This window comes from Lampetra planeri, unplaced genomic scaffold, assembly GCF_965212315.1.
Source record: "Lampetra planeri unplaced genomic scaffold, kcLamPlan1.2.h2 scaffold_2248, whole genome shotgun sequence".
In the NCBI taxonomy this organism is placed as follows: Eukaryota; Metazoa; Chordata; class Hyperoartia; order Petromyzontiformes; family Petromyzontidae; genus Lampetra; species Lampetra planeri.
The window spans coordinates 1-13,194 of record NW_027615019.1 but is presented as its reverse complement, the minus strand read 5'-3'; the positions used below and the strand labels follow the sequence as shown (position 1 = coordinate 13,194).

The window sequence follows — 13,194 nt, the reverse complement described above, 5'->3', positions numbered from 1 at the left end:
TAGCAACTCTGAAGCTGGATGCTCTTTTTGTCTATGGAATTCGGTGAGCCGTGCGCTTAAACGGCTCCACGTTGTTAATGCCGCTCGTCTTCCCTCGTTTCTCGGACGTCTTCGAGAAGCTACAGTCGTGACATTTCAAGGGCGTCAGGATTAGCTTTAACCTTCCAAATCTTGCTTCACGCCGACTCAGATAAAAATACAGGACGTGGAGTGCTTTCATTATAAAACAGTAAATATTGAATTAAACGTTAGCTGGTAATTGGAATAACGTTTTTATTTTGTATTTATTTGCAGTACGCCGAACATCCATTAACTGGAACGGCTGTCGTCCGAAGCCCGGGCTTGTTATTGTTTGTGGTGGTGCAATCGAGTTAATACACAATGGTACTGCATTGTTATTGTAAACTTGCTTTTATTGTCGCATTCAATTCTGTCAATCCACTGCTAAAGGCGCTACCGGCTATGGGCAGAGTTTGTTGTAGAGCGGACTGTACTGCACTTCGCCGTGACGGTCAAGTGCAGGATAGAGACACGGGAATCCAACTTGGGTGGCCGGGTTTTTAGCGCAATGCGCGAACCACTGCTTCCCGGCTGTGGCGTGACGGTGGTGGGCTGCCGCCCCTTGTGTGTGTGTGGGTCGTGGGCCAGGCGGAGCTGCTCCGTGTTGCTGGGTGAGCCTCCTCCTACCGCTGCTGCTGCGACCACTGCCGCCTCCACGTGGGCCCAACGCGACCACGTGGGGCCCGCGCCACTTCCGCCGGCGTGACCCACGACCCGGAAGAGGCACGAGCATGGACATTGATTGGTGGGTGGAGTCGCGCGCCGGGGTCACCGTGACCGTGACCTCGCGTGACCCCGGGGGGGGGGTGGCGTTTTGCCCCCCGTGAGTCGTGTGGCCATACTTCACCACTCCAGCCAGTGCGGTTTGCATTGTGAAGGCCGTGAGCACCGATGTCGGGGAAGAGTTCAGTCCAGACATCATGGGCTCGGCTCTCTGTCGCAGCAGCCTAGAGCCAGCAGCCTAGAGCCAGCAGCCTAGAGCCAGCAGCCTAGAGCCAGCAGCCTAGAGCCAGCAGCCTAGAGCCAGCAGCCTAGAGCCAGCAGCCTAGAGCCAGCAGCCTAGAGCCAGCAGCCTAGAGCCAGCAGCCTAGAGCCAGCAGCCTAGAGCCAGCAGCCTAGAGCCAGCAGCCTAGAGCCAGCAGCCTAGAGCCAGCAGCCTAGAGCCAGCAGCCTAGAGCCAGCAGCCTAGAGCCAGCAGCCTAGAGCCAGCAGCCTAGAGCCAGCAGCCTAGAGCCAGCAGCCTAGAGCCAGCAGCCTAGAGCCAGCAGCCTAGAGCCAGCAGCCTAGAGCCAGCAGCCTAGAGCCAGCAGCCTAGAGCCAGCAGCCTAGAGCCAGCAGCCTAGAGCACCTGTTATGCATCCCAGCGACATGCAGGCGCAGCCACTGCTTAGCTTCACCACGCTGGGCGATGTGGAGGCAACATTGCCAGTGAGTGGTTGTTGAACGCGTCGCCTCGTCACGGTTACTTGAGGACAGTTACTCATTTCAGGTGGTTATCGCATAAGTCACTTTTGTTGAACTCGCAAAGTAAAGTACTGTAACTGCTAAAGTTATGCCCCCTCAGTTATGTTGTATGTATATTGAACTTCTTTCGCACCGTCCGTAGCCAACCATGCTCATCGGTACCAGCAAGTGCATTGAAAATTGTTAATACTCCCGACTGATGCTCCTGCTGTTGTGGAGTGACTCATGTAGCCAGCTTATGGCTGCAGGGTTTGGTAGTACATGTTGTTTATGTCGTTTATTGTGAAAATTCGGCCAGTTCCTATGATAACGGTTACATTGATATTATGGCTTTATTTTGGTGGTTTCGGTAAGTTTTTTGGTTTGGCCATGTTTGTTTGTTGTAGTACGGAGTTAGACTGATGGCCTTAACCGAAGTTGGCTTGTGGTTGTTGTTGTTTGACTTGCATCCCACTGGGATTTTTGCACACAGCGTTGGTGTACGGTGCTTTTTCTGCAATATTTTTCTGTCTCTTCTTGGATTTTCTGTTAGTACTTAGTCACATAGTCACTTTAAGATGTTTTCTTGTTCATGTTTTTTGTTTGTTGCGGTTGCACACGATTCAAGAGCCGAATGGCTCACAGGGCTACACCTAATAAATGAAACTGAAAACTTTGTGGACAAAGTGGGATGTGTGTGGTATGCGAGTGATGTGAGTGACGGGGGTAAGGTCGATGCGAGTGGCGTGTGAGTGACAGCTGACAGCCTCCAGAGCGAGTCCCCTGTCCACCCAGACGTGGGTGCTGAAGTGCTCACGGTGCCCGGCCCACGACGGTTTTGTGTTCATCACCGCCGTGTTCGTGGTGCGTGTGACCACGTGGTCTCTCGGGACGTGGTGCTGGCCACCCACCCCCTCGCGTACCCTTCCGGCCTTCATAGGTGCTCGCTAACAGCACTTGCCCCAACAGTCTGTTGAGGCTAGACGGGGGATCTTTGTCTGTGTCTAGGGACGTGGATCCCAGCAATGGGGTCGGGGTCTTCTTCTCAAACTACCTCTACGAGGAGCTTTCATTCATCCCAGCGTTGGAGCGGCAGTGGGAGGCAGTTCGCAGGTGATGGCCTCGTGTTGACAGCGTCGTGCAAGGCTGAGTTGCCTCTCCCTATTTAATCAGTCGAGTTCCTCAGATAAGTAGTAATTCGCTTTACTATCTAGTGATGCACAGTTGTCACTTGGCGCTTGAAAACACGGGTTCAAGTATTGGCAAGCAGCAATGTCATGATGCATTGATGCAAGAACATTTAAAGGCAAAGCTGACTTGCTGTTAGCTGCTGCTTATCTACACTGTGCATAAACGTCCTTTATAATTAGATGATTTTCCATTGAGACCAGAAGTCTCTTTTAAAGGAGTTGACTTTTAAGTAATACACAGCAAAGTATTTATTTTCATAATTATGAGTGTTATATCATGTAAAGTTGTTTGAATATCGCGCCAAGGCAGGAGAGCTCCTTCTGCAGCAGCTTGGACGAGAACGCGTGTAGTGTTATTGATGAAGAGTGCTCCTCTACGCCGCCTGTGAATCCGCAGAGCGAGTGGAGATGCCCACAAGCGGGGGAGGGACACGGACGTCCACGGAGCAAAGGTGACCGGCGCCACGGTTCAGAGCCCGAGGAAAGCGGAGGAGCCGGCGGCCGCCCGGAAGGACGCGGCCCACACGGCCCGGGGCCCCGCGCGACCCGGGACGGCGGCGCATGCTGGGCCGGCGGCGAGTCCCCCGCAGGGACAGGCGGTGCGAGCCGTGGCCCTGCCCCAGCCCAGGGTCCCCTACCCATGCTACTCGGCCCTCACTGAAACTGAGCAGAAGCAATACTTGTACCTGCTGAAGTGCAGCCTCGCCGGTGGTGCGGCTGGGCCCGACGGCTTCAGGGGAGGATGGAGCCAGCGACTCGAGTTCCAGGTCGGTGTCTTGCTCCCCGCTGGGTGCTGGGCGCTATGTCGCATTGGCACAAACACGTTCCCAGCTGAATCGGTGGCTGCGGAAGCTGCGGTGCGTTTCATTGAATCCGTTTTCAGGAAACGCCTTCAGAGCTGGCAGCTCTGTGTTTAGGTGACAACAAGGCCAGTTTCAGACGCATCTACACACACACATGCACCAGCGAGGTGTGACAGGGCACACCGGAGGGGAGGACTGTAAGGGACTGGAGGGATGGTGACTTCAGCCAGAATAGATGCACTGGCACTGGGGATTCACTTAAGAGTTGAGTTGCTTCATGAAATCAGTAAGAGCTGTATGCCCCTATCTAGCTGTGAAGTTATAAGATCCAAACATTGTAGAACAACATTAATATAACTTTGAAAAGTAACAAGCCCAATACATTATTACATTGAAGATCTTTTTTGTGAACTCATTGCCATATAAAAGTAAACCACCATTGTTTTTCATTCGAGAGACTGTCTTTGACAATGCCATTTAACCCATGTGACCCAATTCCAACCTATCAGAACTGTGGTGTATTTGAGATCACATTCAAACTGCTTTTCAACAAAACCAAATACAGCTCACATCACTTACAATTTGTAACAAACCAAATGCAGTCCATGTGAGACAAAACAAGGAAAATTCAACATTGAAGGGCAAATGCATTGCAGAAAGGTAGCGCTGTTCTGCTTCACCTCTGTGCTTTTTTTGTGATGCCACATTTGCCACTGGTACAGTGGTCGTTGTGGTCCATGACAGCCGTGCTGTGTCTGGGTGTCGTGGTCTCCGAGAGCTCTGCTGTGGGGGGCTAACAGGCGTTGGTGTGCAGTGGGCCAGTTACCCACTCCATCTCGGTTTTAGCATAATTTTTACCACCAGTCATCGTCAGTACCATTTTGCGTAAAGTAACTTCCACATTAAGTCTCAAAGCACATCTCAAAACACTTTAAGATGAAGCTTCAAAGGTATGTTGCCTCAAGTAAAATCAGCAGGAGTTGGTTAAAACATCCCTATATAAGATCACACAGCTTGGGAAATTGTTTACGCCAGTTCTGGCTGCCTTCCCACCGCATGTGGTTTCCCGCTCCTCCGTGTGAAAACTGTACGCATTCCAAATTCTACAGCGATTTGAGGTTCAATTTGCACAAATGACGCGATGTAAAATTAAAGAATATGAAAAAGATTACCATAAAGTTAAGTTGTGGAGCTCCCACCTTGTTACCGAAGTGGAGAAGTGTTCAGCCAGTCTTGTTGATGGTCTCCATCGGCATGGACACCCAGCACTTGAAGCAGCGCGTGGCTGAGGAGGTCCCGGAGTTCCTGAGATTCGTGCACAATGCGGCCAAGCAGAACCACGGCGACTACGACCACATGAGTCCGGCCGCTGCGCTCTACACACAGGTGCGCTGCACTCGCTACGCATGGCACTCTATCTGCGGAACGCTGCCATCAGAGAACACAATCACATTCAGCAGAAAATGTAATTGCATCTTTACTTTTACCTACTTTTACTAATACATCCAGGAGAGCCACACAGAGTAATAGGAATATTTTTTTACGTTAAAATGTTTTCAGCTAATGAACGATGAGTGTTGACTATACTTGTGGAAGGAAACCAGAGCATTCGGAGAAACCCCATACGTGCAAGGGGACAACATTATATCCCCGTCAGGATGAAAACAGATAGCGATTAGTCCACTTGCTGTACTGCTTCTCTGGCCCAGCCAGGATATGGCAACTTGAAGCCCATGGGAAAGGAGTTTCACATTTTTGTAATCCACCAACCCTCACCTCCACAGCACTGGTTTACAGACCACGTGTATCGCCACCGCCACCCGGATATGTTTTTATAAAGGCAAGCAGTAGCCGTGTGGGCCACCCTGTTCATAAGCTCTATATCCGTGATGATGTTTTTTATTGAAAAAAATTGCAAATTGTGTTGAAATCTGATAACTTAGCCTCTGTGGGTAACAGACTTAGTGGATGAAGGATGATGGATAGGAGGAGTTCAATGGCAATTACAAATTTAGATGTAAAAGCGAAGTGTGAAATGTTCCAAAGTATAGCAGCGTGAATGTGTGTTGGGCCGTGTGTCAACAGAAGCATTTTGAGGCGAGCGTGCGGAGAGTGCAGCTCCTGCCTCCGTTCTACTCGGTGATGGAGACGCTGATGCTGACGGGCGCGGGTGCCACATCCCTGCCACCCCTCACCCTCACCCACCACAAAACGCTGCTGGCCCTGGTGGGCACCACCACGTGACAGCCTCGTATCGCACGCTGCTTCACGCCACACCGCCTGTGTGTGTGTTGTGCGAGTGCTGTGAGTGCTGTGTGTATTACGTGTGTGGCGCTGTGTGTAATGTTCTGTTTGTGTGCGTCATATTGCATGTAATACTGTGTAAGTGCTTTGAGTGATGCTGTGTGTGTCGCGCTGTGTGCAGGGAAAGGTTCCGTTTGTAAAGGTGCCTTCAGGCCTGCGTGTCAACATGCTGACATTGCCCAGCAGTGCTGAGGCTCTGCTCCCTCTGGTTTCTGAAGGGATGAGTTTTACGGTGACGCTTGCAATTTGTGTTTCACTCCATTGATTGAGAGAGCTGTTTAGCCACGTTAGCGGAAGAATAATTGTTACTCAAGCCTACATTTTTTCTGGCGGGCTTCTCGCCTTCATGGTTATGAGGGATCCTCCATAAAAGAGATTTTTTTAGTTAGATCGCGTAAACATATATAAATGTGTCATTAAAACCTGCCACCACCCGACACAGCCAACTAGTAAGGGTTGTCACGTAAACAGAACGTGCCAATTCGTCGCTAGTACAGCACACCGGTGTGTTGGAGAGCGCTAGCCACACCATTTGCAATCTGAGTACGACGTTTCGCCAGTAATTACAACTAGCTTCATCAGGCGACAGCCACAAATCTGGCTGTCGCCTGATGAAGCGAGTTGTAATTACTGGCGAAACGTCGACTCACGAACATAATATTAAATACAATACATTTCCCATTACAAACAATGGTTTGGGCAAATTACTTAAAAAATCATTCAAATTAAAATGGAGTTACAGAAACATCAAACGAGGTTCATGATTATTATTGCACTTTTTTAAATAGACAAAGCTGCTACCAGCCTGAGTGGGCTGAACTGTGCCAAACACTGCTCTGCACCACGTGGCTGAAGCGCATTGTGTGTGTGCGCGCAATCGGCAGGAGCTGAGTGAAGACGTGAATGTGGAGAAACTGGCGGTGAAGTATGGCGTGAGGGTCTGCATCACAGCTCAAGCCTTGTTCACGCTGCTTAACAATCACGGCCCGAGCTTCCAGGATGCGTGGGAGGTCCCCGTGTGTGTGCGGCAACTGCCGGCCCGCGCAGGTCAGCACTGGCGCCGCATCGCGAGTCGTCGTAGTCGAGGAGCAACAACGCTTTTAATGCGACCGCTAACAGCGGCGATTCCCAACCTTCCCAGTGCTGCGGATCACTGTCAACACTGAAAACTAAAATTGCAGACTGCCACGGAATCTTGTGCTTTGTGAAAATTGTACTATATGTATGAGTCCCCAGGAGCACTTACCCCACAGCCTTGCAGACTGTGGGAGCTCTGCGGAGCGCAGGTTGTAGCCCTGGTGCAGGCAGACTAGAGAAGCAACACCGTTCATTGCAGCTGCTCCAAGCAGTGGTCCCGAGCTTCCTGGACATGCAGATCTCTATTAACCCTCACACGTGTTTTGCAGATCACCAAGCCCCAATAAAATGTTTCTAAATGAAAGCTACTCTAAAAGCGCCTTAAAATGTTCATATAAAAATTATGAACCTACTTTTCAGTGAATAATCCAAGTTGTGCAATGGGCTGCAAAACACTGTGTATTTAAAAAAATATCCTTGTATCTATAAACTGCTCCGCGGATTTGTGTAAATAATTGTGCTGGAGTGCACTGTGCTGAGAAGCTGTAGAGCGTGTATTCTTGCTGCCACTGGCGTAGTGTGCGTGTGTGTGCGTGCCGTGCAGGGCAGCAGACGGACAGCTTGGTGTTCATAGAGTCGCCCCTGCCTCCCAAGGAGTGGACTGTGCGTAAGAGAAATGAGATATTCTTCCAGGCTGCCCTGGAGGCAGCCATGATGAACCCCACAAGCAACGTGGCCCTTCAGGCCATGACGCTGGAGCAGCTGACGTCAGTCCCGGTGAGCCCGACTGCCATACGCAAATAAAGTCACGAACACAAATCGTGCACCCAGGCAGATCCGCATCTCAGTCATTACGGATTTTAATGATGATGGGCAGCACCAGGTAAGCTGTATGACCTGGAGTCAGAATCACTCCCAGTTCACCTTGGGATGTCCTCAAGCCCCTGTAATATTTAACTTTTTTTGACCACATTGTTCAAGAAGCTTTGAAATAATTCTATACCAGTGGGAGGCTGATCGATATCTGGATGCGTTCAAGAGATGGCTGTCACTGGTTAATGATGTCGATGGCTGGTGGTCACATTTCAATCTGAGGCATGAGAGACCTAGGATGGTAAACCAGAAGATAGTGAGCTCAACACCCTTGGGTAGAGATGGAGTATCACCAGTACCCACCTTAATATGGTATTGCCCATTCAGTGGAAAGCAGTCCCACCTTGGCATCCTGTATGGTAACTCAGTCTAAATAAGTATCTGGCAGATTATGTAAACATCAGCACGAAGAAGGTAAATGTGGTTAGGCCTAATGCTAGCCCCATGACCACCTCGAGTTCAATACCAGCCTCTATAGATATTTCAAACAGCACTTGCTAATCTGCAGGGCTGTATAGTGGTGTGCGTGTGTATGCATGAGCGCAGGCATACGCTTTTATGTCTGTGTGCGTATGTACGGTTGTAAATTCGTGCATGTGTTTCCACGCAGGAGTGTCCCGTCGGACGCATGGAGATGCCACTCAGCAGAGCGGTCAACGCTGGCCTGGACCTAATGAGCGACTACACGGAGATGGAGACATTTGGCAATGAGATGCCCATCCCTTGCCAGCAGCCGGGCAAAGATCTGTCCCCCGTTGTAGGGCAACTCGGAGAAACACGGAGCGGGTTCCATTGCGCCGGTGTGAAGGGCGGCGGCTCAAGCGGAGCCACGGAGGAGCATAGGCGGCCTCCACTGGGGCTCACCGCGACCCTGGCAGCAACTAGCACCAGCCTTCTGGCTGCTCAATCCACCAATTGCGGTCACGCCGCTGCTAGTAAGTCCACGCTGACCTTGTTTGGTTTGGACTCGGAGGAAGCGTCGCCGAGGGAGACTGAGCTCGACAACTTGAGTTCTTCTGGCGCGGACGGAACAGCGGAGACGGAGCCCCGGCCGAGTGAGAGCGGCGCGGAGTCGAGTGACACAGAACTCGTCATTGATGAAGGAGACAACGCCACCGCTGCCGGCAGGAAGCGAAGGTTGCTCGCCGCCGGGTGCCCCGAACGGCTCGTGTGCGGGGAGAAGGGGGGCGATAAGGAGGGGCCATGTGCGCCGTTCACTTCTGAGTGCCTCGCGAGCTCTGGCCGAACAGCACCCTTGGCCCCACAGGGTTCGTGCCAGGAGCCCGGCTCTGATAAGGCCCAGAGCAGCCCTCACACGAGGGCGACCAAAGCCGCTCAGAAGAGGAGGAGTGCATCTGTAGACACGGGCCCTCTCGGACACATCCTCAAGATGCAAACGAAGCTAATGGAGGCGCACGTCAGGAGGCTACCCCCCCCGCCCCCTGCGTTACACGGCACGGCTGTGCCTGCTGCACCAATGGCACCGCTGGCGATAGAGCTCGGTGGCAGTGAGCAGCGACCTCCGACCTCCCCCCGTGCTTGGCCCGGTGGGAGCAGCCGTGACATCTGCCTGGGAAGAGGGGAGGCGATGCCTGCACCGGAGGTGCAGGGTGCCGGTGAGTAGAGAAGTGCACTTTATGTATTATTATTACTCTTGTTTACCCATGAAAACCATGGGGCAGGGCAGCCGAGCTCCAGCTCCTAGAGAACGCTGCTCCCATTCGGAGTCACCACCGCTGTAGAGACAGCGCCTCTAAGCAGAGGTGTGTAATCCATCACGTTGGTGCCCACACGCCGGCACTCTGCCACTGCATATTCAGTGCCCTTGCCGTAGCGGTCATGGAAAATCTGAAATTTGCCATGGAAAAGTCATGGGAAAAATTTTGTATTTGCATAAGAGCCCTGCGAATACGTCCTTGTTTGGTTTGTGGAAAAGGTGGCGACGATCCTACACACCCATTCCACGCTCCCCCACACGGCGGTGACGATTCTGTCCCACAGAGCTCTTTTCTAAGGAACTGCTGCAGGAGGAGGAGCACGCGTCGGAGTTTGTGCCTCCAGCCACAGGGAACGTTGCCTACAAGCTGCTCAGCCTGGCTGACTTGCCCCTGCTGGTGCGCACGCACGTGCACAGGGCCCAGACCAGGCCCAGGAAGGCCTCGCGCACAGCCACGAAGAAGGTGAGGCTCATCAGCGCTCACACAGGAGCCACACAACCGCACGGTCTGCACATCCACACAGGGCGGCAAGAAGTGGTGAAAGGACGTGGAGGAGGGGAGTGCTGAAGGCTGTGGAAAGCGGTGTGGGAATGAGTTGACGATGATGTATGTATGTTGAACTTCTTTCGCACTGCACGTAGCCAACCATGCTAATCCGAGGTGCGGTTGGTGATGACGGTTCGGTAGTCAGCGATGGGCACCCAGGGCACCACGGTGCACTGTGGCAGCACAGCAGCGAGGCATGGTGATGCTCTATCTTGATATCCACTGTCTTAGCGGGGTGCAAAGGCTATTCACGTGTCTATAGGAAGTGATTTTATAAGTTAAACAAGATACTGCAGCAGTAACTTAACCCTAATGCTGGTGGCTCGCAATCAGAAGGTTGAGAGTTTAAAACCTGCTTGGGGGTTGACTTTGCCTATCATTCCTCCAGAGTCGATCAAATGAGTACCACTTTGTGCAAAAGTCAACCCTGCATACACTTCTCCCTGCCATAGGAATGTTGAGTTTTCATCACTGGTTCTGCAGGGGCGTAAACAGGAGATGAGCACCGATGCCCAAATGCTCATTTGAGCAGCAAATCACTTGTGACTCGACCAGAACAGTGAGGAATTGTAGCTTCGTATTGGTTTGCATGAAAAGCAGCAAATGCACAGTGGGCACGAGGCCCTTGTATGCATTGCGTGTGTCCTGTGCATGGTGCCGACAGCAAGTGCCAGTGCGCGTGTTTGCCAAGACCGAGTACCAGGCCTGCTACGGGCTCGAGGCAAACACCCTGGCGGAGGACTGCGCACTCTGGCTGGAGGCGACGCTCAACAGTAACAGTTGGTTCTACAGGGGTAAGGTCGCACGCAGCACGAGACACACCCCTACATCACGGCTGTAGCGCAAAGGAAGACGCAGTCCAAACATAAATATGCCATAAGCACCCAGGCTCAGTTGGGCTCTCCCGCACGAGTGTAAGGCTTCGCTAACGAGATTGTAACGTGACTGACACGAACGGTGCCTGCGCTTTACTTCACTGGGCTGCGCCGGCCCTTTGATTTAACTGGCACTGCTTGACGACTCGGCACCACTGTATTTTTAACTGGCACTGCTTGACGACTCGGCACCGCTGTATTTTTGCGCGATGCGAGGTGCTCGCTGGGAGCCGCCACGTTCGGCCAATGGAGGTCGGTGCTCGAAAGGGAATTTGGAAAGCGAATTGGCCATGCCAATCTTTGCGGCACGTTAAACGGGGTTGCACAGGTGAATTGGCAGCAGCTGATGTGTAAAGTTGTTTGTAATCATCATTCAAATGAAAAACACTTTTGGGGCCTCCAGGTGTAAATGTAGAATTGCTGGTGGCTGCCGAAGCGTGTGCTGGGCGCTGCTGCGCGACTGACGTCGCCGTGCGAATGTGGCCGTGTGCAGGGCGAGTGGACGTGCTGACCGCTGAGCCGCTCCTCTTGGAGGAGTTCTCTTCCTCCGATCTGCGCCGCAGCCTGCACTACAAGTAAGTGCAGCACCACTCTGAGCTCTCTAGGAGCTAAAGAGATAACATCACACTAAGCTATGAGATAAGAGATACACAAAATTCCATTGCATTAGTCCACTGCAATGTGTGAAGTGCACACTGCTGGTCATGATCTCATGGAGTTACTGTGTTTGTTTTCCAGCCCCACTGAGCCTCTGAAGTTGCTTCACAGGATAATGAAGAGGCTGTACAGGTCCGTTCTCTAGACTTCTCTATGATGTATTATTTTTAATCTGTTTTCATGTCACCGATGCAGAGAGAGAGAGAGTCTTAGTTATAGTGATAAATAGGAGGACCGTCAGGGCCCGTGAAGCAGTGATCGATTGCACGTGGGAGCAGAGATGTTCAGTGGGGGGAAAGGAGATCTGGGACCTGGTCGGTGGTGGCCGAGGGAGAAAAAACGAGAAGTTGCTTTGGTGGTCGCTAAAAGTGACAAGTGAAATGGCGGTGAGCGAGATGGACTTGGTGTTAGAGATGACAAGGCTTAGAGTGTGCCCATGGGAGAGTGTGGGACGTGAGATATAGGTGTCATCTTGACCTCATAGGCATTACTAACCAGATTAAAATTCGTAACCACTGAAAATGTATTCTAATTTAATTATCATTTACCTAGAATAATGATTAATATTGCATTAAGTATAACTACTGGTAAATATAGAAGCCTAGTAGCAGCACAGCATTGTTATGTGTTGAGCAAACCCAACGATCTATGGTAAATCTAGTGATTCATGTTTCTTGTTCGTGTGTGCAGCCTGCCTGCAGGACACTACCTGCTGAGCCACGTGGCAGGAGACGTGTCCGGCGCTCTGTCCGGCAGCGTGTCCAGCGCTCGCAGCGCGTACAACCTGCACTCGGCCCACGGGCAGCTCCCCAAGGCGGCCTGCTCGCCCTGCGTGCCCTGGGTGCCCATCAACACCTGCCTACTGCTGCCCTTCCACTCGCAGTATGGCCGTGTCCCGGGAACGTTCCCCCCCTCGCCTCAATGCCGTGGCACCGCAAACAAGGTGAGGGGTGGCTGTCGGTGTGGTGCAAGGGGTAACACACAGCTGCCAAAATAATTTATTTTATTTTAAAGTTTATTTTGTTTAATCAGGTGAGAACTCATTTGCAAGAGTGATCTACGAACCCTCATGCACTGGATTGCCGCTGTAATGTTAAGCACCGTGCACTGGAGACATCACAGAGTTGGATAATACGTGGACCAATTATTGTTTTTTATGAGCTAGCTGGAAAAGTGTTTATTTATAATTGTATATGTCAAGGGTGGAGGTCGGCTGTTTTCTAAGAAGTAAGGAATTTGTAGAATGACACCCTGAAAAGGTGCCTCACTGGTTCACCTGGATTTGTGTGAATTCTAACTCTCACGTTTTGACCATGAGTGCTCAACTTGCCAAAAATGAAAATGTTTTTTTTATGTGTAAAATTATTGAGCAGTTTCCTTTGTAATGTAGTTTGATTTGGGGCCATCCATTTAGTACGTATGCATGGAGGGGGGTTAACCCAAATGCGTACGCTTGCGTATGGGGGGTCTACTGACAATGTACGTATGCATAGGAAACGGGGGGAGGGGGGGGTGAAGCCTCGATAATAATTTGTCTACATTGGCCTTCAAATTAGTTAGATAGTCTGGCGGTAGACTATCTGTTTGCTTTAACACGTTAATATTATTAATCCTTGATCGTTTCTGCATGGATTAAATATCGGCCATT

The 13,194-nt window shown here is 51.3% G+C and overlaps 1 protein-coding gene across 2 annotated transcripts; it reads left to right on the top strand.

Annotated features, from left to right (window-relative positions):
* On the top strand, nucleotides 1-12,980 carry LOC144740520 (little elongation complex subunit 2-like). Of its 2 annotated transcripts, none has more exons than XM_078623370.1 (15): nucleotides 1-43; nucleotides 649-805; nucleotides 2,512-2,616; nucleotides 3,091-3,460; nucleotides 4,763-4,882; nucleotides 5,585-5,722; nucleotides 5,922-6,032; nucleotides 6,685-6,847; nucleotides 7,482-7,654; nucleotides 8,361-9,366; nucleotides 9,752-9,930; nucleotides 10,679-10,808; nucleotides 11,383-11,464; nucleotides 11,628-11,678; nucleotides 12,237-12,980. In XM_078623370.1, exons 1-15 carry the CDS (start codon nucleotides 19-21, stop codon nucleotides 12,541-12,543), a joined length of 3,117 nt encoding a protein of 1,038 aa, XP_078479496.1. In that variant the 5' UTR covers nucleotides 1-18; the 3' UTR covers nucleotides 12,544-12,980. The 2 variants fall into 2 exon arrangements, with proteins under 2 accessions (XP_078479496.1, XP_078479495.1); XM_078623369.1 differs by having other exon boundaries at nucleotides 5,582-5,722; nucleotides 12,237-12,979.
* Nucleotides 12,981-13,194: the final 214 nt, after the last annotated feature.